General features: G+C 37.5%; 1 protein-coding gene across 11 annotated transcripts in view; it reads right to left on the bottom strand.

The window, feature by feature from the left end:
- The window catches only part of LOC123538280 (uncharacterized), a 196,310-nt gene that overhangs the window by 82,737 nt on the left and 85,655 nt on the right, over positions 1-27,918 (bottom strand). For 7 of the 11 annotated variants that reach the window (XM_053530386.1, XM_053530383.1, XM_053530378.1 and 4 more), the window contains exons 30-35: positions 26,349-26,420; positions 25,441-25,725; positions 23,717-23,867; positions 22,376-22,423; positions 11,123-11,283; positions 576-775 (exon numbers count right to left, since the gene is read on the bottom strand). In XM_053530386.1, the coding sequence (XP_053386361.1) occupies positions 576-775; positions 11,123-11,283; positions 22,376-22,423; positions 23,717-23,867; positions 25,441-25,725; positions 26,349-26,420 (917 nt within the window). Of the gene's footprint in view, positions 1-575; positions 776-11,122; positions 11,284-18,607; positions 18,656-22,375; positions 22,424-23,716; positions 23,868-25,440; positions 25,726-26,348; positions 26,421-27,918 lie in introns of all 11 variants that reach the window. The other 4 variants (XM_053530379.1, XM_053530380.1, XM_053530381.1 and 1 more) reach the window with 4 other exon arrangements.

Here is a 27,918-nt window from a genome sequence, read left to right as displayed (position 1 = left end):
TTTGAGTGTGTGTTTGTGTGTGTTTGGGTCTAACGTCTTTTTCAACTATTTTTCAGTCACATAAACATGTAAAATTGAAAAAATTTCAACAAAATATTTGATATAAAGTACTGATCTATTTATTTTGTTGGGTTTAACGTTGCAGCGACACAATTATAGGTCATATGGCAACTTTCTAGCTATGATGGTTGGCATATTAGACCCCAGGTGCCCCTCCATGCATTATTTCATCACAACTGGGCACCTGGGTAGAACCACCGACCCTTCGCAAGTAAGCTGGATGGCTTCGTAACATGATGCATTCAATGCCCAGAATGAGTCTCGAACTAACGTCAATGAGACGCAAGTAATTTGAAGTCAGTGACCTTAACCACTCGACTAAGGATCCCCCCCGATTAAAAGAATACTTTATGTATACTGAATGCCAAATTCAAAAATATATCACATCCTTATTTCAATTTTCATGGAATACATACGGACAAACAAAAGCAGACTTATAAACACAAAAAAAGATTCAAAAACTAAGAAAATAGGGAATGAAATTGTAAGTAAAGTAAGTATATATTAAAACTCACTTAAATAGACTGGACACGTAAGTACAGGCACTGTCATAGATAACAGGGTTTCTCTGCCTGTCTAACACGGTTACTAACTTATTAATGATGTCAACAAACTCATAGTCTCCTTCCATATCTGGCATCCATTCTTCTTCCAACAGCTGTGTTATGATCACATGACTCATGTGCGATTTCAGCCTCCTTCCGGATTTGGTTTCCTAGAAATATATTTTCATATACCATTATGGAATGTGATTAAAAATGTTAATACATGAAAAACTCTTGTAATAAATAAAAAATATTATTTTGAAAAATAATTCTGAAAAATAAGAAAATAATCTAACAAGAGAGCCATAGTGGCCCTATATCTCTCACCTGTTATCATTGTACTTAAGGACAAGAAGGTCAAAAAATCATAATCAAGATAAGAACAAAGGGAAGAAATTTAACCAAAAAGAAAAAAAATTCTTACAAGGTACAGATATGTCAAAATACACCTAAAAATTGGAGGTACCATCCATGTTGTACCACAGAAAAGTGGTCTTGGTTTTTCCCTATGGCCAATCATAAAAAAAGTTACTAAATAAGCTATCTATAGTAACATAAAAGGGAGGTTATTAAAAAAAATTATTGTAAGTGAACAAAAGAAGGATCTGCCAAATAAAAACAAGAGCACTGCAATGCAATGCAAATGCAAAGCAATATATACACAAAACAAAGTCATATGACTTTTCACCCCTAAGTGTGACCTTGACCTTGAAGTGAGCCATACGAAACATGCGCTCTGCACGTCATTTCGTTGAGGTGAACATTTGTGTCAGGTTTCTTTGAGATCCTTTAAGGGGTTCAAGAGTAACAGAGCGGAAGGGAAATTGCTAACCAACAGACAGACAGACAGACGGACACCGAGGCGATAACATAATACGTCCCTTTGGATGTATAAAAAGGAATCGAGATCTTATGGTGATACAAGTTGTGTGCAAGTTTGGTTAAAATCGAATCATAAATGAAGCTGCTATTGTGCAGACAAGGTCAAAATAGATAATTCTTGCCCTTTCAGGGGAAATAACTCTAGAACCCATTAAGGGATCTGGCCAGTTCAAGAAAGGAACTGATATCTTATGGTGACACAAGTTTTGTGCTAGTTTGATTAAATTTAAATCATAAATGAAACTGCTACTGTGCAGACAAGGTCAAAAATAGCTAATTCTGGCCCTTTCAGGGGCCATCACTCTGGAACCCATAATGGAATCTGGCCAGTTCAAGAAAGGAACCAAGGTGATACACAAGTTGTGTGCAAGTTTGGTTAAAATAAAATCATAAATGAAGCTCCTATTATGCAGACAAGGTCAAAATAAGATCGATTATTTCAATAAAGAAAATATTAGATCGCATTTTTTTTGATACTTTGTCGGTTTTGAGTCTGCGGGTATGACGTAATACTCAGGAATCTTCGGGTTACTCCGGATGATTCGGGGGTAAACCTTTATCGCAAAGGAGTTCCGATGGGTATGATGCGCAGATATATAAAGCCGGTGTGCACAGTTTCGGCCTTTCCGATCACAGCCGCCGTCAAGTTAACAACTAAAGAATATTAGGTCACGTGCTTTAAAAAAATAGATAAAATTAAATTCTAAGTTGCTAAAAATGCCTGGAAGAGGCCAAGGAGGAAAGGGGGCTGCTATGCACGGACAAGAGGGTACAAAAAAACGAAGGAGATCGGATCCTACTAGAAGTATTCAAGAAGATAAGGGTGAGAAAAATTCTTTCATTGATTTTAATGAAATAATACGTGCTTCTCAAGTTGTTGATTTACCTATAACTGATAGGGGTGGTGAGGACGGTCTTAATGTCAGTCCGAGTACAAGCCAAACAGATAACCATACTTTCGCTCGGCCACAAGATGAATCACCTAACAATAATTTCTCCTTACCACAAAGTTCGAAACATTTTAATTTCAGTGAAATTATTCATGCTTCTCAAGGTACTGATTTACCTGTAATTGATGCCTGTGGCGAGGACGGTCATAATGTCAGTTCGATTACTAGCCAAACTGGCAATCATACTTTTGCTCTGCCACAAGGTGCATCACCTAACAATAGTTTACCACAAAGTTCGAACCATAAAATTAGCTCAGGATGACTTAAGTCTGCATGTACCAGATTCCTTAAAACAACAAATTTGTAGGGGCTAGTACGTTAACCTGTCTCTGCTTTTAAAAGGCGCTGTTGAACTTTCGGAGTTATGCAGTGGCCAGATTTTAATCATAGCAAATGGTCAGATAGTTTCTCGACCGAAAGAAGTCAAAGATACAATAAATTCTATTGAATGTTGGACCGATGCGTTCATCATATATTCTTCTATATATCTGTTGGTTCACGCAGAAAAAACAAATAAGCTGCTACAATACATGTCCACAATTCGGGAGTGTGGAAAACGAGTCGGTTTTGCTTGGCAAACTTATGATAAACAATTTCGGTTACGTCAGGCTTCTTCACCGGGTTCATGGGCAGCAATTAACCATGATTTGTGGAGCAGATGCATGAATGTAGCTACAGTTCAGCCAGCAGTTGCTCAAAGGCCAGCTCCTAGGCCTTGCATAGATTTCAACAAAGGCTTTTGTAAATTTAAGAACTGCAGATTTTCACACACTGTCTTGTGAAAAGTGTGGTAAATCAAATAGCCCCATCAATTGTTTATCAACTAATCCCGTTCAGTCTCAATCAGGGCCTTTCAAAGCCCTTCCGAATATGAACGCGTCCTTTCGTCGGGGAAGCTCATTCCGTGGTGGTCGCTCAACCCGGGGAGGAAGCTGGAAAAATGACAATTTGAAAATTTTTCTGTCCGCATATGACGTAGACCAAGCAAAATTCTTATTAAACGGCTTCCTGCATGGATTCAGACTAAATTACACAGGTCCCCGTGGTCCCAGGGATGCGAACAATTTAAAATCAGCCCGAGAAAACCCGACCATTGTACAAGAAAAAATTAATAAAAAAATTTTGGCTGGTCGAGTAGCAGGTCCTTTTAATGACCCACCAATGCCGTCATTGATAGTTTCCCCGTTAGGTTTGGTCCCAAAGAAAAATACTAACGATTTCCGTTTGATACATCATTTATCATTCCCAGCTGGACAATCTGTTAATGATTTCATAGATCCTAATTTATGCTCCGTGCAATACACAAGTTTCGATGAAGCAGTTTATATAATTCAAGATCTGGGTCAAGATTGCCATTTACTTAAAATGGATATTAAAAGTGCATTTCGTCTGCTCCCAATTCATCCAGACGATTTCGAATTATTAGGCTTTTATTTTAACAAAAAATATTTCTTTGACAAAGCTTTGCGTTTTGGTGTAAGTATCAGTCCTAGTACATTCGAAAAATTTTCAACATTTCTCGAAACAGCTGTTAAACAAAAATTACAATCAGGCAAATTAATTCATTATTTAGACGATTTCTTTGGGGGAGATAACCCTTACAGAAGCAAGCCTCTGTGGCGTACATGCTGCGTATTTGCTGTGTATATGCCGCGAACACAGTAGTACGCCAGAGGAGTACATTTTACATACACCGCATGCCGCGTACATGCCGCATACTATTTCGACGAGTACACAGCATGTACGCAGGAGGTCACTAGTACACTTCAAGTACGCAGCACAGACTCTGAAAATTTAAGGAGTACACTGCATGTACGCATGAGGGACTTGTACAAGAAAATAGTACACTGCATGTACACCGCAGATACTTTGAAATTTGTGCAGTACACTTCATATACATGGGAAAGACTTGTACAATTTCTTTTGGCATTTATGCTTAGTTTTTTTTTTATAAGTTAAAGTCTGAAGTAAACTTCATATATGCGGGAGGGACTTGTTCATTTTCTTTTGGTGTTTATACTTTGAATTTTTTTGGGTAAAATCTGGAGTACACTTCATGCAGGAAGGATTTGTACATTTTTTTTTTTTTTGGAAGCAAGAACTTGATTTCCGAGTAACTTTTATCTTAATAGCATAGAATAGTTCAGATTACCGGTATTCTGAACAATGAAAATTTGCCAAACTATTTGCAATGTTCATTTTTGAAGCTTACATCTTAGTGATTTCTTAGCTGCACCTTGCATGCAGTGTAAAAATATATTCTTTTTCATTTTGAATTAATCCTTGAGCTTTCTAACTTGGATAATTGAAAAGCCTTATTTGAACTTTGTTGCATTACATTTTGTAATACATGAAATAATTACCAAGATAATGCCTCAACAGCGCCCAAATGAGAAGAATTAATAGCTCTCGGATCACTGTTATTTGAATACTCTTAAGCAAAACACCATTCTATCATGTTTTATAAAGGCTTTAATGCTCATTATGTTAACCCATTAAGGCCTCACCAAATTAAAAAGTTGTTCATCGGATTTGGGGCTCGTATATTTTCAGAACGTTTTTGGCTAATTGCGCTCGCCCCATTGGAAAAAATCAATCCAAAATTTTTTGGTGCGCTACTTTTTTACGGACGTAAAAGTGTATAAATGCTTATATAATTCCAGTCCTAGATTGTTCTCAGATGGATTTTAATCAAACTAAATACATACTACGCACACATTGTCTATAATAAATAATAACACTTATATTTAGTTGCATTAAAGTTGTTTCCCCTTGATGCAGTTAGGCCATTTTCTTCAAATGTTTACCAAATTACATGCTACAAAAATTGATTTATTTCATTGAAAAGTGGATAAAGAAAAGCATACTAATTTATTTGGTAACATCAATCTACATTATTTTGGTAAGGGTAAATACTTATTGATGCATGTCACTTATCTTTTTTCTGTTTTTTTCTGTCCAAATGGTCAGCATTTGCATACGAAAGTTGGTGGGGTAAGGAATTTACATTATCACAGCAGTTTCGCCACAAGAGTACACAGCATGTATGCAGCAGGAGTACGCAGCATGTACGCCGCAGGACTTGGGCCAGGAGTACACAGCATGTACACCGCAGGAGTACACAGCATGTACGCCGCAGGCTCATTTGCATGTGAAAAGTGTATGTGCCGCGTACATGCTGCGTACTATTTCCCGCATACTAAATTCCTCCAGCGTACATCCTGTGTACTATGTAGTCCACAGCATGTACGCAGCAAGTAGTACGTGGCAGAGCTCATTTGCATGTCAAAAGTGTACTACAAACGTACTATCGGTGTATGTGCGGTGTATATCCTGTGTACTATTTAAAGCCCTTGATTTCAGTACACATCATGTATGCATCATATACGCTGTATGTACACAGCAAGAGTACGCAGCAGGCCTTTTTCTTCTGTAAGGGAAATCTTACTCGGCTTGCTCAGAAATCATGCAGCAATTCCAGAACTTTATGGCAGCTATCAACATACCGCAAGCAGACGAGAAAACGGTCGGGCCAACAACAATTATAGTATTTCTCGGCCTCGAGCTTGATTCACGTAAGATGGAAGTTCGCATACCTCTTGATAAAATCCAGGAAATTATTAAAAAAATTTCAGCTATTTTGGAAAACCCAAAAACTACGTTGCAAAAGCTGCAATCCCTTATAGGCTCCCTTAATTTTTGTTGCAGAGCTATAGTTGCAGGTCGTCCTTTCTGTCGGCGTCTGATCAATGCCACTTGTGGTCTCACAAAACCACATCATCACGTTAGGGTTACCAAACAAATTAAATTAGATTTAAACATGTGGTTACAATTTTTCGGTAAATTTAACGGTATTTCAGTTTTTCATGACCCATTTTGGTTATCTAGTTCCGACATCCAGCTTTTCACGGACAGCGCAGCCGGTACTGGTCTGGGCTTTGGCGCATATTTCAATGGGCGTTTGTGCCAAGGCAGATGGCCAAGAGAATGGATTATAAGTGGCTACACAGAAGATATTACTGTGCTAGAAATCTTTCCTATATTAGTCACTATATTTATTTGGGGTTTGGAAATGAGAAATAAGAAAACAAAGTTTCGCTGTGATAATATAGCTGTTGTAAATATTATCAATTCAATGACTTCTAAATCAGACCTTGTTATGTGTATTCTCATGCTGTTGACTTTGAAATGTTTACATTTAAACATATTAATGAAAGCTGCACATGTCCCAGGCATCGATAATTCTATATGTGACGCGCTTTCTCGTTTTCAGATGAAACGTTTCAGACAACTAGCACCTCAAGCAGACCCTCAGCCTTACCTAATTCCAGATTTTCTGTGGCACATCTTCAGCATAGAGCCGATCAACTTATGCACCACACTAGAGCACCGAATACATTGGCTACATACACTACAGCGTTAAATGCATTCCAGAATTTTCGATCTTTTTATAAATTTTCTATGACGCGACCCGCTCAAAAGCACCACATTAAGGTATAGATCCATGTTTCGAAGAAAAAAGTTCGAAAGTCATCAAATCATAGAAAGAAAGCATTGTTTTACATGAAAATTTAACAGCGTATAAAACATTTATATTATTCTACAAAACCATTGTCAATTTACTGATATATGTATTGAATTCCGGAAAGGGACTGCATGAAGGGGCTACACTTCTGGACAGTTCAGCGGCTTTAAAAACTCACCATTTTTTAAAAGATGTTACATATTTTCGTTTTGATGCATTTGCAACATCATGCAAGTGTTTAAACTTTACATAACTAGGTAAAACGTCGTTTTTGACAATCGTTTACATTTATTTCCTTACAAATGGCATTCTTATTTAAAGTGGGACAACTCATTAAGAATATTTTAAGTATCCAACTCTGTGGGACAGAACAGTAAAACATGTATTGGACAGATAAGTTGTTTGTCAAGATGCTGTTCATTTACTAAAAAAATCTGTTGTTTTGTGATATACTGCTAAACCTTATATTATTTATTTCTTTATCCTTTGAGCGGGGCTTATCTCCACAAACAATTACTACTTATATTGCTGGTTTAAGCTTTTTTCATAAAATACATGGCTATTATGACATTATGGACTTATATGTAGTGCGTAAATTATTAGAAGGATGCCGTAGGGCGAGACAGATCCATGACGTTCGAGCTCCAGTTTCTAAAAACCTCTTAGATTTTATTTGCTCAAATTTACCCAGAGTGTGTTATTATTAATATGAAACCATATTGTTCTCAGCTGTATATATAATGGCTTATTTCGGATTGTTCCGCGTCAGTGAGCTAGTCTGTAACTCGCTTTTTAATACGGAGCGAGCGCTTTCAATTGATGCTGTAAAATTTCAAGATTCCAATTCTGCCACTGTTACTCTTTATCGCACAAAAACTAATCAGTCCGGCAGACCTGTTCATTTAAAATTGCCAAGAGAACTCGAACCTAGATTGTGCCCAGTGCACGCTTTACAAAACTTCTTAAGACTCAGACCGCGATTAAATGGACCCCTCTATTGTCATTCGAATGGCTCGCCCCTCACGCGATCTCAATTTTCAGCAGTTCTGAAAAAAGTATTATTCTTAGCTCCATCAAACACACTAAAGTTCACTACACATAGTTTCAGAATAGGCCGGGCTACTGATTTAGCTTTACAAGGAGTCTCGGATGAAGCCATCAAAAAACTAGGTAGATGGCGGTCGGATGCGTTTCAATTGTATATCCGGTAATAGACTGGCTTCAAATACTGCACCAATGTATAGTTAGTAATTGTAGTCGTAGATCGCATCGTGAGCAAGGGTATTAAAATACCATCCCTTAACGGTTTATTATTATATAATAGCGTTTTACATAACTATCAGATTTTACTAGGGAACTAGCAGTGAGGGGCCAGATCTCTGTGCGCAAACTGGCGAAATAATATAAATATTTACATTTGTTTTTGACAGGTATCTGGACTGTCGGCGATTCAATTCCCTACTGGGCCGGCAAAAGGGCAGAAGACCAAGGCGATCCGAATCTTCACCTGCCCAATGGCAAGACTATTGCGTGGTGGGGCATTCGCGGTATGTCCTGGTTACATTTTGAATATAGCCTGCAATGTGACGTTCTATTACGAAGGCCTCCAGATATGGTAGTAATTAATATGGGGGGAAACGATTTTGTAGATATACCTTCCAAAGACTTACTACCATTAATAGAAAATGGAATTAAATACATACGGGATGCTTTTCCGGATACTACTATAATTTGGGTGGATGTCCTCCAAAGGTTACTTTGGGGAGCTGGGGCAGGAAGTATTGTTTCAGTGGAACGTAAACGCCACCGTATCAATAGATGGGGACATCAGCAAGTTAGGGCCAGGATTCGTTCCTTTGTCGTTTCACCCAATATTGATCACAAAAACACCAAATTATTTCGACCAGATGGTGTTCATCTGTCTGAAGCAGGTCTAGATGTATATTTGGATTCACTTCACGAGAGTCTGAAATCCTTGTTTTGAGAATTTTTGGGGGGTAAACTCAAAATAACACATCAAGTGAAACATTTTCGATTGATTTTATATTGAACAGCTTTTGAGTTTACTTGTGGCGGAAAAATTCTCCAGGGGAGAGATGCATCCGCGTGGTTCGAGTCACGTTTTCATTTCTTAATGTATTTCGCAATCTTTTATAAATATTTCAGTAAAGCTTGCATTTCATTGTCTGTGGATGATGGCTCATTGTGAGACACTTCACCACAGATTAGTTAAATGTTGGCAACATTGAAATTTTGGCAATCCGGACATTCCCTTCTCTGCGGATGATGGCTCTTTGTGAGACACTTCACCGCAGACAGGAAATGTCGGTCTAAATTACGGGCTAAAATATTCAGTTACTTTAATGGGGGATGGACCCCTGGATATTCCCGGATTTGCCCGGAATGAGCTTATTGCTCGGCACTTCCGGGATGGACATTTCGGGTATGGAAACCCGTTGGATGGGGAGATGGACCCCCTGGATAATGGATTTTTCTTGGGTATGGACACCCATTGGTTTTGGGGGATGGACCCCCATGGAAACCTGGGATTTGGGATAACAAGGAGTGGATGCGTCTGTCCCCTGGGGTATTGGAGACCTAGTTATGGTCATGGTCATGGCCATAATCCTCCAAACCTTTTTAATTAACAAGAAACATGTATTTTTAACTTTTATAAATCTATTTAGTCTAACAGAAATAAAATACATGTAATGGAACATATTGTTTTTTATACTGACAAAGTTTTCTATAAATAACTAATTCTTGCCCTTTCAGGGGCCATAACTCTGGAACCCATAATGGAGTCTGACCAGTTCAAGAAATGACCCAAGATTATATGGTGATACAAGTTGTGTGCAAGCTTGGTAAAAATCAAATCATGAATAAAGCTGCTATTGTGCAGACAAGGTCAAAATAGCTAATTTTGGCCCTTTCAGGGGCCATACCTCTGGAACCCATGAGATCTGGCCAGTTCAAGAAAGGAACCAGAATCTTATGGTGATACAAGTTGTGTGCAAGTTTGGTTAAAATAAAATCATAAATGAAGGTGCTATTATGCAGACAAGGTCAAAATAACTAATTCTTGCCCTTACAGGGGCTATAACTCTGGAACCCATAATGGAATCTGGCCAGTTCAAGAAAGGACCCAAGATCCTATGGTGATACAAGTTGTGTGCAAGTTTTGTAAAAATCAAATCATAAATAAAGCTGATATTGTGCAGACAAGGTCAAAATAGCTAATTTTGGCCCTTTCAGGGGCCATAACTCTGGAACCCATAATAAGATCTGGCCAGTTCAAGAAAGGAACCAAGATCTCATGGTGATAAAAGTTGTGTGCAAGTTTGTTTAAAATAAAATCATAAATAATACCACTAGCGTGCGCACTGAAGATGACAATGATGAAGGGTGATCTCAAAAGTTCATATACTTTTATCATAGTTAGAAGCTAGAGCAATTATTACAGGCAATTTATTCCCCCATAGACACACCACTTTGTTATGATGAGATCTTGACATTTGATTTCAAGTGTGGCCTTGACCTTGGACCTAGTGATTTGGCTATTGCACTCTGGATGTCATCTTGAAGCGGTTTACAGTTGATGCCAGTTTTATGAAAGTCTTTTTAGCAGTTAAGAAAATACTGACCTACTTGATCTTTGTCATTTAAGTGTGACCTTGACATTGTAGCTAATGACATTATTTTTGCTTTCTGCATATCCTCTGTATAAGGTTTACAACTGATGCTTATTACAGCATTCTTTGTTCAAGAATTATTTCACAGAATGTTTGACATATACATGTATCTTCATGTGCCTACATCTTTTTGCCCCTAAATAAATGCGTCTTTTTTGCAAAATTCAATGCCGAAGGATGGGGGAACGAGGAGTGGGGGTGGGAAGGGGTCAGTATTTATTCAAGGATATATGGTACAATTAAATAAGCCACGCCATGAGAAAACCAACATAGTGCGTTTGCGACCAGCATGAACCCGTGCAGTGTGGTCAGGATCAATGCTGTTCACAAACGGTTTCTCTAATTTCAATAGTATTTGAAACTGAACGGCATGGATCCTGACCAGACTGTGTGGATGCGCAGGCTGGTCTGGATCCATGATGGTTGCAAAGGCACTATGTTGGTTTTCTCATGACGCAGCCCACAAACCTTGACATGAATGGCAGAAGAATCTTCATCTACCGCATAGTTTGTAAGTTTGAAGCTTTTTTCTCTGGCCTCACTCTGGGCACCAGACCGCCGACCACGTCTAGAATCAGGCGTTCTCATTTCTAAGTCTATACGGGAAAGCTCGAGTCTTTTGCTTTTCACTGAAAGAAAACATGAAAAGCTCTGAAGACTTGTATTTCAAGTTACCACCAGTATTACTGTAAAACAAAACTTTAACATAAGTTCCTATGAATAAGGTTCTTGAAACTGAAATACGTATGCAAAATTTCCCGTTTTATATTTATAAATCAGAAATAAATCTCCTCTATACCTATAAAAACTAAAGGTAACTAGATCAAAAACTCATAATTAAAAAAATAAACAATTAGTGCATATAATTTATGGAAACATTAGTGTAACAAGTTTAAGTTTATTAACAGTACTATGCATCAGGTTTCAAACATTATACAATACTTGGCCATATTCCTCTGATTATTCAGAACAATGTTTTAAAAACTTTGAAAAAAAAATGATAGTAAACTGCTCTGCTCTGGAACCTGGCCCTACTGAGACTATTCATAGTTGACAGGAACCAAGACCTGATTTTCATTGTGGTAAATATTTTTTCAGGTGACTGTTCTGTCTACACCACGTTACATTTAGAAAAGTCCGCATTCCAGAACACTACTCTTTCACATTCCATTGACTTAACCCTTTACCACACAGAACAGAAGCCAAAGTAACCTCTTTTACATAACACTGATAAGTGATAATCAATAATCAATAATCGGTATATGGCTGATAAAGGTGACTGTCTTATCTGAACAGAGGTGTTGGCATTATTTTGTGATTACACACACTTATGTTAAAAATGTCATTATTTTAATATTTTCTGTAAGTTTGACATTATTTTTGTCAATATAAAGTTTGTAGCAATTTAAATTCTCTTTCCGATGATACAAAATTTATTGTAGTTTCTCTTTGAGTTTCGAAGTTATAAAGTGTTAAAGTACGGGAATATATATTTTTAGGCATAAAATTCTGTTTTGGATTACTTTCACATTGAAATTCATATACAATTTCATTTTGATGTTTGAAAGTTTGATTTATAGTTAATAGACTTATCTTCCGAATCGGAATCGGTAAGTATTTATATAAAAAAAAATAACCATCTAACTGAATAACACTACAAAAATAACGGATCATAAAATTTCTGAAAGTGCAAAAAGATCGCTGAGATCGAGACTCGTAACCGACTACAGTATTCTTGTGCTAAAAATTAAAAATTTTAAGATAATATTACGTAATATTTTGATGATCAAACGTCGGTACATCACGGGTGACTTCCGCAGCAATTAACTCTTGGGTGTCATAAAATATTTTGAAAGCCGCGGTCCTTCTGTTTTGATTAACACTTCCCGTTATGTAAGGCCATAAATTCCAAGCCATCGTATACACAAATTGTTGTTTAGGGGAAATCCGCATGTATCACGCGTGACCTTCATGACCTAACACATTTGAAATACTTTGATGTTAAATGGTTGTTATTTTTAGAACGAGGAAAGCCCGCGAACCGGCCAGTTGCAAGCAGTTTTCTCAGTAATTTTCCATGACGTAGCGTCGTGCACATGTAGGAAAAAACCCCGGTGTCTTTCTTTTGCAAAGTACTCGATAAATTTAAATAGTAACCACATGATCTTGTACGTAAATAATGATGACGAAATCCCATATTTTGAGTTAGTAAACATCCGGAATTTGTTTCTTTAGGAAAAGAACGAAAATAAAGCGATTGATTATGAGACACGGGATAAAACGATTCTGTTCAAATGGCCGTTAATCGGTATAATACGTTTCTATCGGGGAACCGATAGACTCGGGTCAATACGTTTCTGTTCGGTAATCGATAGATACGGTGATAAACGTATCCATGTGGGAAAGGGTTAAGAGTGCAAGCTGAATGCTTGCAGTAGACAATTAGAATTAAAGCCCTTGTGTAACTACTATTACAGAAAGACATTTAAATATTGTATCAATTATTTCTGCTGCTTATACATTAAGTAAACATACATATATTTGATGAGGAATTTCAACATTGAAGCAAAATATCTTAGCAAGTATTATCAGTGGCAAAGTAGTATTAGCGGCACTGGACATCTTCAACTTTTCAGAAGCTGTTACTTAATGAAGCCGATTTGAAAATACTGAATTCACATTTTTCTCAACAGCTTTGCCAATTTTACTGGTTCTCATTTTTTTTCACCAATCATTATCAGAGCTCCAGATAAGATGCGATTTGCGTAAATACGTTTTGAAATTTACAAAAAACGCATTTAAAATCAAACCTACGCGTACTGATACTCATTGAAAAAAACAGGATATGTATTTTACTCGATTAAAGTGCGTAATCCAATTTTACCGTAAATCAAGCACATCCTTTTTGTAATCAAGTACAACAAACAAAAATGGCGTCTCATAAAAGCAAACACAAACGATATCGTAAAATAATGCCATTTTCTTCTCCAAGTATATTGAAGTGTGTGACAAGAGATGACTCGGACAATGCCTATCGCTAAGCACGTGATCTATGATATATTATGGGTAACTGTTGAAAAAGCTGAAGCACTATACATGTGGGTACTTCTGAAAAAAAAACATTGACAGTCAAAGTATCACTGGCTGTTGATATATCGCAGTGGTCAGTAACTGAAATTAAGATGTAGTGTAAGCTGTAATGTATGCAGTAACTTTAAGCAAAATATTAAAACTATTTGAATGAAGGCTCAAAAAATATTCAGGAAAACAGCATTGGTCGACAAGGCACTAATCAGCGGAGCACATGAATATCAGAAAACAAACAGTTATTATTATTACCCTTTTAAATGATTTCGAATTCTGAAAAATCATTTAGAATTCTAAAATACCCTTTTGAAAAAATATCTAGGAATAAAATACCCTTTAACCTAAAATCTTATCTGGAGCTCTGCATTATCCAATATTTTGTCCTATTAACAAATTACACTTTTCTTACCAGAATTGATATATTTCATTTTCCAGAATATGCCAAATGAATTTCAGTATTAAAATGGTGCATAAAACACAAAATGGTGCATTATACCCCTGTGACTTTGACCTTTAATGGAGTGACCCCAAAAACAATAGGTGTCATCTACTCTATAAGCCCTATCACCAAGTTTGAAGATTCTAAATCAAATGGTTCTCCAGTTATTGATCTGAAATGAAGTCTGGCAGATTCTGACCCTTTTGACATTTGAAGGAGTGACTACAAAATCAATAGGGGTCATCTACTCTACACGCCAATCTTCCTATGAAGTTTCAACCTTCTTTGTCAAGTGGTTCTCAAGTTATTGATCAGAAATGGTTTTACATGTTCAGGCCCCTGTGACCTTGACCTATGATCAAGTGAACCCAAAAACAACAGGGGTCATCTACTCCATAAGCCCTATCATCCTATGAAATTTGAAGGTACTTAGTCAAATGGTTCTCCAGATGGACGGACAGGGCAGAAACCACTATGACTCCCCCAGAAGTGGACAAGACATAATTTATACAGACACAACAACTATTTTATACTAATATAATTGAGCCGCGCCATGAGAAAACCAACATAGTGGCTTTGCGACCAGCATGGATTCAGACCAGCCTGCGCATCCGTGCAGTCTGGTCAGGATCCATGCTGTTCGCTAACAGTATCTCTAATTCCAATAGACTTTGAAAGCGAACAGCATGGATCCTGACCTGACTGCACGGATGCGCAGGCTGGTCTAGATCCATGCTGGTCGCAAAGCCACTATGTTGGTTTTCTCATGGCATGGCTCATATTTTAGCCTGACTGATAAAAGCTTAAAGCTGATTTGAATCACTCTCCAACCCACTTCCTGGAAAAGTCAGTACCGATGTCGTAAGAAAATCGATGGTTGCATCCCAAGCGGGACTCAAACTCGTAACCTGTGGATGAACAGCCAACGGCTAAACTACTAGACCACTGCCGCACTTAACACAACAATTAAGTTTTCATGTTTAAACAAGTACTTGTATGACTCTATAGCACTGTGGTCCTTTTAATGTTTTCAGTCTCAATGAAATTAATATCACATTTAAAGATCTTAAGAATAAAAAGAATGAAAAAGAATGAAAAATCAAAGATATAATCAACAATAACAAGAGCTGTCCGTAAGACAGCCAAGCTCGACTATTCGAAATATTGTCACAGAAGCAGGAAATTATTACCCAAAATGTTAAATATCAAAAGAGTTTTAAGTTCGAAAGGGGACATAATTTGACCAAAATACATATCAGAGTTATGGGACTTGGTGCTATTAACTAGTTTTATAACCCCGAAGAAACATATTAAGTTTCAATTCAATATCTGCATTAGTTTTGGGGATAGTAACTTGCATGTAAAACTTTAACCAGAATTTTCTAAGTCCAAAAGGGGGCATAATTTGCTCAAAATACATGTTAAGAGTTATGGAACTTGACCCAGTGAGGTTGGTAATTGACCTAGAAAAAGAATAAATAAGTTTCAAAGCTATATGCCTTTTGGTAATAGCTGTATGTACTTGCACGCAAAACTTTAACCAGGATTTTCTAAGTCCAAAAAGGGGCATAATTTGCCCAAAATACATGTCAGAGTTATAGGACTTGGTGCTATCAACTAGTTTTATAACCCCGAAGACACATGTGAAGTTTCAATTTAATATCTGTAGTAGTTTTGGAGATAGTTACTTGCATGTAAAACTTTAACCAGGATTTTCTAAGTCCAAATGGGGGCATAATTTGGCCAAAATACATGTCAGAGTTATGGACTTGACCCAGGAGGTAGGTAATTGATCTAGAAAAAGAAAAATAAGTTTCAAATCTATATGCCTTTTAGTAATAGCTGTATGTACTTGCACGCAAAACTTTAACCAGAATTTTCTAAGTCAAAAAGGGGGCATAATTTGCCCAAAAAAGGTCAGAGTTATGGAACTTGGTGCTATCAACTAGTTTTATAACCCCGAAGACACATGTGAAGTTTCAATTCAATATCTGCATTAGTTTTGGAGATAGTAACTTGCATGTAAAACTTTAACCAGAATTTTCTAAGTCCAAAAGGGGGCATAATTTGGCCAAAATACATGTCAGAGTTATGGGACTTGACCCAGTGAGGTAGGTAATTGATTTAGAAAAAGAAAAAATAAGTTTTAAATCTATATGCCTTTTAGTAATAGCTCTATGTACTTGCACGCAAAACTTTAACCAGAATTTTCTAAGTCCAAAAGGGGGCATAATTTGGCCAAAATAAAGGTCAGAGTTATGGGACTTGGTGCTATCAACTAGTTTTATAACCCCGAAGACACATGTGAAGTTTCAATTCAATATCTACATTAGTTTTGGAGATAGTAACTTGCATGTAAAACTTTAACCAGAATTTTCTAAGTCCAAAAGGGGGCATAATTTGCTCAAAATACATGTTAGAGTTATGGAACTTGACCCAGTGAGGTTGGTAATTGACCTAGAAAAAGAATAAATAAGTTTCAAAGCTATATGCCTTTAAATGATAGCTGTATGTACTTGCATGCAAAAACTTAACCAAGGTGTGACGCCGACGCCGACGCCAGGGTGAGTAGAATAGCTAGACTATTCTTCGAATAGTCGAGCTAAAAATGAGAAGATTATAAGAAACTTTCGTTTTTTGTTTGTTTTGGGTTTTACCCATTTTTCAACATTATTTCAGTCATGTAACGGCGGGCAGTTAACCAGTGCTTCTGGATTCTTAACCAGTACAAACCTGTTCTCAGCAAGTAACTGCCAACTTCCCGGCATGAATCAGAGGTGGAGGACTAATGATTTCAGACACAATGTCATTTTTCAGATAGTCACGGAGAACATACGCCCCGCCTGAGGATCAAACTCACGACCCCGCGATCCACAGACCAATGCTCTCCCTACTGAGCTAAGCAGGCGGGCGATTATAAGAAACAGAAATAGAAATTATATACCACCAAATAAATGCCTCCCACCAACACCAACATTTAACAAAAGTGCATTAAGCATTATTTTGGAAAAAATTGTTAAAAATCACCTATAAAATTTTATTTATAGCTATATTTTCTTTCTTAATCTAAAGAAAATAAAAACCTTTTTCTACTAAATAAATTCACCCAGACCTTCCTTTGCATCTGAATACAAAGACCCCATGGGCATTTATCTGGGGAGTATAGTACGGTAAGCAACATACAATATTAGTTAATTTCTGTAATTGTATTCTTTTCAGTTTTATTGGTGCTAGAAATGTAAGCTGTACTCAAACATTTTTTGTATGACCAATAAAGAGTAAAATTTAAATATCTTAGAATGATGCTCCAAACTAACTACTATGAGGCGCACTATGAGAAAACCAACATAGTGCATTTGCGACCAGTGTGGATCCAGACCAGCCTGGGCATCCCCTCAGTCTGGTCAGGATCCATGCTGTTTGCTAACGGTTTCTCTAATTGCAATATGCTTTAAAAGCTAACAGGATAGATCTTGACCAGACTGCGCAGATGCACAGGCTGGTGTAGATCCATGCTGGTCGCTAACGTACTATGTTGGTTTTCTCATGGCGCGGCTCAATTATCTTCAATTTGCACTAATTAATCAAATCTGTGTATCTGCATGACTTAAGCTTGTAATTATTCTACTGTTTGAAGAAAGTTAACACAGTATCTCTTGAATTATTTCCAACGTTACAAAAAATGCTTCATAGAAATGCTACGAAATTCTATAACGAAATGAAATGGTCGTTTTAATGTTGGGATAATGCATGATTTTTTTTGTGTTGTAGTTTTCTTTAGATGCTTTAACATGAAAAAACATGCATTAGCGCTACTATAGCATGAAATGTGAAAAAGCAAATTGAAATGTATGTTACATCAATAAGCGTTAATTTTCTCTTATACTTGTTTTAATTTTATGTTACAGGTCCGTAATACCTTTAGTTCAGCTGTGGCAGGTGCAAAATTAATATAAACGCTTGTGACCCTGTTAACTTGTTCTTATTTTTCTGTTAAAACACCCCTTGAAAACTACAACAAGAAAGTTTTATGCTAGAATGTTATAGCATTACTGGCTTATCTATGATTCAAATCAAGCTATTATGCAAAGATCTTTTAACCTTTAGCCTGCTGGCAGCAACTGATTCTGCCTTTGCGACCAGTGCAGACCAAGAATTCAGCCTGCACATCCATGCAGGCTGATCATGGTCTGCACTGTTCGCTATTCAGTCCGCACATTTTCAGTGAACATCTCTTTGAGTAGTTTGAGTAGTTAGTGTACTGCCCAACTTGGATGATGGTCCAGTCCATTTTAGAAATTCAGCAGGGTAAAGGTTAAATACAGTGTACTATGCAGCAGGAAGGTAAGCGATTATTTTTTCTTTTATTCTGTCTATAATACAACTTGGTTACAGGACATCTATCTCTACTTATATATGTGTTTTACCTATACCTGATTCAGTACCAGAGGAAACTCTACTTTTAGCACTGCCAGCTGAAAAGACCACATTTTAAACAGAACATTTATAACAGTTGTTAGTTTCTTGTTAATTTCCAAACACAACACTACTTATGAAACAAGTACAAACAAGCAAATTTGATGAATTGGTATCCCCCGCCGAAAGGGTTTGTGGTGAGGAATGGCAAAAATATATATCCGGCAAAAAGTGAAAGGATGTTAATAAGAAGCAAATAATTTCATTAGTCAAAATCAATTTAACAGAAAACAAATGTTAAATTAAAGAGTATATAATAAATGTATGATACTTTGATCCTGACTAAAGAATTTATTTTGAATGGGATATGCTTACTGTAATAAGCTTAGCTTTTAAAATTAAATGCAGTTAATTGAAATACGAGCTTGAAGTTTAACTGGAACGAAATATTGTCTTCGAGTGGTTTGGCACCAGGTGTTGCTGTTTAACAAGTTCATGTACATTTGAACTTAAAAGGACAGTTGTCCGTAAGAGAACACAGGTAAGATATCTTGAACATGGCTGAGGGCAAGGTTTGTGCAGTCACAACTTAACATTTAAAAAAAAAAAAAGGAATGGAAATATATATATGTATATATACATATATGTATATATTTATTTTTTTAGGGGGTGGGGTGCAGGGGAACGGGAGAGGAAACAAAATTTCACATGTTGATTATAAATATTGATTGAAAATTAAACATGAAAAAAAAAAAGGGTAAAAGGGTGAAGTTGGTGGGGGTGGGGGGGGGGGGGGGGGGGGGGGGGGGGGGGGGGGGTGGGGGGGGGGGGGGGGGGGGGGGGGGGGGGGGGGGGGGGGGGGGGGGGGGGGGGGGGGGGGGGGGGGGGGGGGGGGGGGGGGGGGGGGGGGGGGGGGGGGGGGGGGGGGGGGTGGGGGGGGGGGGGGGGGGGGGGGGGGGGGGGGGGGGGGGGGGGGGGGGGGGGGGGGGGGGGGGGGGGGGGGGGGGGGGGGGGGGGGGGGGGGGGGGGGGGGGGGGGGGGGGGGGGGGGGGGGGTGGGGGGGGGGGGGGGGGGGGGGGGGGGGGGGGGGGGGGGGGTGGGGGGGGGGGGGGGGGGGGGGGGGGGGGGGGGGGGGGGGGGGGGGGGGGGGGGGGGAAGGGGGGGGGGGGGGGGGGGGGGGGGGGGGGGGGGGGGGGGGGGGGGGGGGGGGGGGGGGGGAGAGGATGCATGATCAGTGGTGGGCATGACTGAGTGGAGAAGTGAGGTGGGGGAATGGTACAACTTGGAAGGTTTGAAAAAAATCTAAAATAAGAAATGAAAAAAAAAATTTGAGGGGGGGGGGGAGGGAAGGGGGAGGGGGTGTGACCAAGGCAAGTGGGTGACCAGGTGTGGGTGCGCAACTTCACATGTTTATAATAAATGTTCATATAAAAGAATGAAAGAAATTTAATGAAATTCTGCCAAATGGTAAGTTTGTTATGTACAAATAAATTATGTGGATTTTTAGACAATTAAAGGGCAATAACTCTGAAGTTACAAAAGAAATCCGTACAAAACTGTCTGTGCACAACCACATTATAGTGCTCTAAATTCTGTTAAAGTTTCATAGTTCTAGGTCAAATATATCAAAAGTTATGATGCAGAAATTGCCATATCTACAGATCTATAGTACCCTATATAGTTAACACTAGAAATTTCTAAGGGCCATAACTCTGGTGTTACTTGGGCAATCTGTCTGAAACTTGATGGGCCCCATAACCTCATAGTGGTGAACATGTATATGAAGTTTGTTTGAAAAAAATCTAAAATAAGGAATTTTTTTTTTTTTTTTGTGGGGGGGGGGGGTGTCAGGGGGAGGGGTGTGATCAAGGTAAGGGGGGTGACCAGGTGTGGGTACACAACTTCACATGTTTACAATAAATGTTCATGGAAAAGAATGAAAGAAATTTAATGAAATTCTACAAAATGGTAAGTTTGTTATGTACAAATATGTATATTTTTATACAATTAAAGGGCAATAACTCTTCATTTACAAAATAAATCCAAATGAAATTGTGTGTACACAACCACATTATGGTGATCTAAATTCTATTTAAGTTTCATAGTTCTAAGTCAAATATATCAAAAGTTATGATGCAGAAATTGCCATATTTATAGTACCCTATATAGTTAATACTAAAAACTTCTAAGGGCCATAACTCTGGTGTTACTTGGGCAATCTGACTGAAACTTGACGGGCCGCAAGAACTCATAGTGGTGAACACGTATATGAAGTTTTAAATAAATATTCCCAATAATTTCCTAGATATGGCTCCGGACGGACGGAAAGACGGACGGAAGGATGGACGGACAACGCCAAAACTATATCCCTCCGACTTTCGTCGGGGGATAACTAGAGTTATCACTGAATGTGACTGACACTCCCCAGATGCTTCACTCTGACACACATAAGGTAGAATGTTGAGATCATAGCATGGTCCTCCAAGTGTGACCTTGACCTTATATCTAACTTGTGCACTATGCAGACCTCATGATGAAGTTAACAAATGATGCTAGTTTGTTGTAAATCTTTGCAAAGTTTAGTAAGATAAGAAGCATTTGACCTTTGACCACCAAGTGTGATGTTCACCCCTAGGGACTAGTGACATCGGTGGTGTGTGATTTTTCTTGTATTATGATGACAGTGATTTTTTTTGCCCTTTTGGGAAAAGGTCCGGTACCGGATTAATTGGGAAAAATAGCGGGTTTTTTACTCAGATTGGGAATTTTTATAGTTAATTAATAACATCATTTAGAATGCTTCTTCCTTTAATTCCGTGTAAATATCATCAAACAAACTGTTTGAATAATTAAATCATGGTGAATGTCAATGTAACTAAGTTTTCCTTCTGCAATCATCAAAATGCACACTTAATTTGGTCATTTGGGGAATTTTTGGATGGTAATTGGGAAGAAAGATTGCATTTTTCAATTGGGAAAAGGTCCTTTTAGGGGTAGTTTATAAAGAAGGAAAAAAATCGCTGGATGATAACCATTTCTGTGTAGTTATTTGAAAATCTATTCAACAGTTTGAAATAAAACAATCTGACATTATGACCTCCAAGAGTGACTTTGACCATGGACCTACTGACCTGGATTATGTGTTCTGCATATTGTCAACTTATGCTAGTTTTACAAAAATGCTTCCAGCGGTTCAGAATGGAGCAGGCATGGAGTTTAAAAGCTATTGACCTTTGACCTCCAAGTGTAATCTTGACCTTGGACCAGGGTCATGTATGATTCCTCTCATATTAGGATGATTAGAATTTATGTGTACTTAATTATAAATTCACTATAAAGTTAAAAATAAAGTTATTTGAACTTTGACTTTCTAGTGTGACCTTGACCTTTAAATAGTGACCTGGGCTGTGCTGAGGCTTCATATCATCTTGATGAGGTTTACATTTGATGCTAGTTGTAGAGGTTAACTGTTGATACAAGTTTTACAAAAATCCTTCTAATGATTTAGAAGATATGAGCAGACATGAAGTTCAGTTACACTGAAGCCCCTTCACCATTTGAGCCGCACCATGAGAAAACCAACATAGTGCATTTGCGACTAGCATGGTTCCAGACCAGCCTGTGCATCCGCGCAGTCTGGTCAGGATCAATGCTGTTTACATTCAACGCCTATTGCAATTAGAGAAACTGCTAGCGAACAGCATGAATCCTGACCAGACTACTGGTCACAAATACACTATGTTGGTTTTCTCATGGTGTGGCTCAGTTTTCAACCTTACCTTCTCCTTTAGAAATTGGAGTCAATACCAACATGGATGGAGAAATCACTATATATACAAATTATTTTATACTTATAAAAACAAAAATCCTGACTGTAAATTAAGACTAAAGAGTACCATTCATTATCATTATTTAAAACTGCACCAAGAAATATGCTGAAATGAGCAATTACATTGGGAGCACGACAAAACATCAACAGTGAAATCATCGACACGACAGACTAACTGAAGCTGTTGATTGATAATCCAATGTCATTAAATTCAAAAGTTCAACTGGACTACCTGCAACATAATAAAAGGCTATATATGATTATGTGTCTTTGTTATTTTTTTGCTGTCGACTCCCTTATGATTAACGGTAATATGTCAGTGCAATGACTTGATTTCGTCTTACACGCTTACATGATTAACCCACAGGTGTAACAGCAAACCACTTATCCCTTTTCAAATATATATTTGTTTATAATTCTTACTCACATGTAATCTTGCAAGGGAGTAACATCGCAAAAAAAACAAAAACAAAACAGCTGTGCCACAATGGTTTTATTTATAACGAAGATCTAAACCTACTGTAGATGCTCAGACTGCAGTGGAAGAGCTATTACTGCCGACGACGACCTAAGAATTTATAGAGAACACAACCATGCACCTGATCAATCAGATGTGGTATTGTCGGTGTTTGTCAATATTTGCTGAGATTCTGTCAATTTTTTCTACTATGTTTGGTTGTGTTGATGTTTTGTCCTGTCGTTCAAGTGTTGGGTCAATGTTCAGTAGTGCTGATGTAATGCCATGTTGATGCTTTGTTTGTTGATGTTTTGTCATAAACCAATTACATTACAGTGAAAATGTTTCCCAAGGATGCCACTAAGGATTATATTATACAATATTTATAAGAATAACCTTGATCACAGATAAAAAACCCATGATGCAGAAATTAAACTCTGTGAAAGTAACAACTTTAAAGATTCAGCAGTACTATAATTATTTCATTTTGATTCCACCCAGTAGCATATCTATGATAAACAAGTTTACTTTGTATCAAACATAGTAGCACATACTTAAATTTTTTTACACAGTTCCAACAAGTTATTAGGCAAAAAAAAAAAAAAAAAAAAACCCTGACAGGGCACTAGTTTTCACCTACAATTTTTATCTTCTTTTACTGTTAATGTAACATTATACAAATGCTAAAAAAAGTTTATACCTACTGCCACACCTTAGTCTTAAAAAAAAAAATGAGGATAACAGAAATACAAAATTCCAAGACCATTCCGAGACACTATAGTAAAACAAATTCCCTGACTTTTCCCCGACAGCTTAGAGCATTGTTTTACTTACATTTGTATGTTGCAGGTTTACTGCCGGTCTTTAAAGAATCGGACAAAGTTGTTGACGATCTCTGCCTGTCACTCAAACCAGATGTCAGTTTCGATCGACTCAACATGTCTGTATCAGGTCTCCCAGAGTGTGAACTGTCGTCCCAGCCCGACTAAAATATAGGTGTTTAAAAATTGTTTTAAAACAGATAAAAAGTCCCTCTGAAATGTAAGGTCAGAAACTTTACAGGTAGACTAGACAAGAAAAAACATTGCAGTCAGACAAACATAGAAAATGGTGGCTTAATTATTTAGTTATATAGTACTAGTTTATAGTTAAAGTTACAGTTATTTAAGCTAAGACCTGACTGTAATGTCAAGAAATTCTGTTCCAAACAAAATTTTTCTACCTGCACTTGCGCAAAAAAAAAAAAAAAAATGAATTAACACTTTGAAAAACAAGCATAAGTGTTGTTTACAGCAAAAGCACTTTTGAATATCAGCACATAAAGACTGAGCCACACCATGAGAAAACCAACATACATGTACTGCAACTGTGACCTGCATGGATCCAGACATCTGCACAGTCTGATCAGGATCCATCCTGTTCGCGTACAGTTTCTGATTGCAATAGGCTTTGAAAGCGAACAGCATGGATCCTGACAAGACTGCGCCAATGTGCAGGCTGGTTTGGATCCATACTGCCCGCAAATGCACTATGCTGGTTTTCTCATGGTGTGGCTCAAATTTAACTTAGTATATTACTTGTCTTATATATGTGGAACATAATGAATTTTATAAATATAAAAGGGACTGATAATAGGTTTGCACACATGTTACTATTTTGAAAAACACAATCACCAGTTTTAAGCACTACTAGTATTAAGACATAGAGAAACACCGTTCACACAAGGATTTATAGCTTGAGCACGAGGGCTCACTCAAACATTTCATGAGGTTCCAGGATGTTCGCCTTGCATTTTCTGTTTTGGTTGCTCAAAACCTCAGACAATTTGAGCATTTTGACCGTCATCTTGTGACCTTGAGCATTCAGTATTTCACTGCAAATGTTAGTTACTTGGTTCTTCAAGTTTCTATCTACTAGTTTTATCACACAAAACTTAGTTGGTGTCTCCATAAAAACCGTAGAAAACAGCTTTTTTTTTCATAAGAAAATCTCCAAAAGTAAGTCGTGTACAGTGCAGACCACACAAGATTATGATTTTTATACGAATGTTATATAATTGATTAAAACAGAACAAACACTTCACCTGTGATAATATGTATAAATCATTCACATTTTTGGACTTAGTGCGTTACATTGTAAGAAAAATTTACAGATTATTTTATATGAGACAAGATTTCAGCAAAATTCAACAATCACCCGTTAGTAATTTACTAGTCCAACAAAATGACTCACCCTGAACCTATTTAAGAAATAACTTACAGCAGAGAAAGAAAGGGTAATGTCAAGACCATAATACTGTGAAATCATTAATAATTGTGGAGGACTAATTTTCATGGATTTCGTGGTTGACTCAATCCACAAAATTTAATCCTAACCAACAAATCAAATTCCCATTCATTTTATGTTCAAAAGTTTAAATCCCCCATGAAATTGCTGTTTTGACCAAAACCACGAAATTTCATGCCCACGAAATTTAATGATTTTACAGTACACTGGGTTCACTTTGTTATCACACAAGAAAGGGTTAAATTAGTTTGTCATGCTGCACACCATAATACCTTTCCTGCTTTTTTATTCTTATCATTTGCTTTAATCATCTTTTTCACATTTTCAATTGGGGTTGTATCATTTCTGCTTTTAGAAACAGATCGGTTTCGACTTTTCGACTCAGACTTGGATTTTGGCGATTTCGGACTGATGGTTTTACTTCTGCCTTCGGCGATATATTTTTTTACTGGAGATTCTATCAAGCTTTTCAGAGATACAGATGATACAGAGGAAATTTCTGATTTAGGTGTCGGCGATGGTGAATCGTCCCACTTCATGACTCGGTATTCTAGACGCTTTAAATCAATGAGTATAATTCAATGATACAAGTTCAAAGAAAACCTAAATTATTTTTTGTTGTCGCTGGAAAGAGCTGCATAATTTTGTCTACCATGACAAATATTTTATGACAAAAAGAATCTCTACCAGAACAAAACTTTCTAGGTTTAAACAAGCTGCTTTCTTAATTAAGGTTGCAATGAATGCTGAAAGCATATTACGCGAGTGACAAGTCAGTTTTCTTGGATATTGTCTAATTTAAGCAAATAGGGTAAGAACAGCCTATCTCTGGCATGACAGGTCACAATCTTATAAACTTATCATAGTTCCACTAAAAGTATCCAAATCAAAAGTTACCCCCTTTTACAGTGGTATATCACTAACATAAAGAAAAGAGCCATGCCATGGGAAAACCAACATAGTGGCTTTACGAACAGCATGGATCCAGACCAGCCTATGCATCTGCGCAGTCTGGTCAGGATCCATGCTGTTCGCTAATGGTTTCTCTAATTGCTATAGGCTTTGAAAGCGAACAGCATGGATCCTGACCTGACTGCGTGGATGCACAGGCTGGTCTGGATCCAGGCTGGTCACAAAGTCACTATGCTGGTTTCTTCATGGCGCGGCTCAAAATATTTACATGAGTTGTTCCCTCTTTGTCTTCCTCTGATACCCACCATGCTGGCATGTGTTGGGGGTTGGGTTTCGGTACCTGAAATATTAAATAGGAGTATTTTACATTGTGAGAAACTCTACATTAGTCACTCAACAGAACAAAATGTCCTTTTTACCATACAGATAATTCCGGTGTTTTCCCCAGTGCTGGAAAACTCTCGGCTTAGATGGCTCTCTAGACTGTGTTCAGACCCTGTGTTTTGTTCACAGGAGATAACTCCTGAGGCTATTCAAATTTTGTATAATTATGTCCCTTTTCCTCTCTAAACATTGGAATAATCAGAGTAAAGAAAGATTGGTTAGAATATATAAGAGAAATTATAAAAAAAAAATGTATATAAACAAGAGGGCCATGATGGCCCTATATCGCTCACCTGTTATCATTGCACTTCTTGTCCTCAGAAAAAATATCTAAGTCCAAAGGACAGGAACAACAAAGGGAAGAAATTTAACCAAAAAGAAAAAAAAAATTCTTAAAAGGTACAGATATGTCAAAATACACCTAAAAATTGGAGGTACCATCCATGTTGTACCACAGAAAAGTGGTCTCGGTTTTTCCCTACAGCCAATAATAAAAAAGTTACTAAAAATAAGCTATTTAATAGTAACTAAAAGGGAGTAATTAAAAGAAAATATTGTAAGTGAACAAAAGAAGGATCTGCCATATAAAGCTGTTGACATAAATGAAATTTCAGATCAGTATCTTCATTAGTTACGAAGATATACCCATTTTAATTGAAATAAAGGGAGGTAATTTGACATAAAATCAGTCCATAGTTATCTACCCTGATTGCTCAGTCCAACTAATGACAATAATGAAATTTCAAATAAGTCCTATAAGTACTTACTGATATAAATCCATTTTGATTACAATCAGGGAGGTAATCAGATATAAAATAACTCTGGAACCTACATTGATCTGATTTGTCATGGAATCCAAGATTTATTGTTGCTAAAGATATTTTGGAAGTTTGTATCAAATAAAACCATAAATGAAGTCTCTATATGGCTGCAAAAGCCAAAATAGCCAATTTGGACTTTTAAGGGGCCATAACTCTGAACCCATGATGGAATCTGGCCAGTTCAAGAAAGGAACCAAGATCTTGTGGTGATACAAGTTGTGTGCCAGTTTGGTTAAAATCAAATCATAAATGAAGCTGCTATTGTGCAGACAAGGTCAAAATAGCTAATTCTGGCCCTTTTAGGGGCCATAACTCTGGAACCCATTATGGGATCTGGCCAGTTCAACAAAGGAACTGAGATCTTATGGCGACACAAGTTTTTTGCAAGTTTAATTAAATTCAAATCAAAAATGAAGCTGCTATTGTGCAGACAAGGTCAAAATAGCTAATTCTGGCCCTTCCAGGGGCCATAACTCTGAGACCCATAATGGAATCTCGCCAGTTCAAGAAAGGAACCAAGATCTTATAGTGATACAAGTTATGTGCAAGTCTGGTTAAAATAAAATCATAAATGAAGCTGCTATTGTGCAGACAAGGTCAAAATAGCTAATTCTGGCCCTTTTAGGGGCCATA

Source organism: Mercenaria mercenaria, chromosome 18 (genome assembly GCF_021730395.1).
Source record: "Mercenaria mercenaria strain notata chromosome 18, MADL_Memer_1, whole genome shotgun sequence".
NCBI classification, from domain to species: Eukaryota; Metazoa; Mollusca; class Bivalvia; order Venerida; family Veneridae; genus Mercenaria; species Mercenaria mercenaria.
This window is presented reverse-complemented; position numbering and strand designations above follow the sequence as displayed.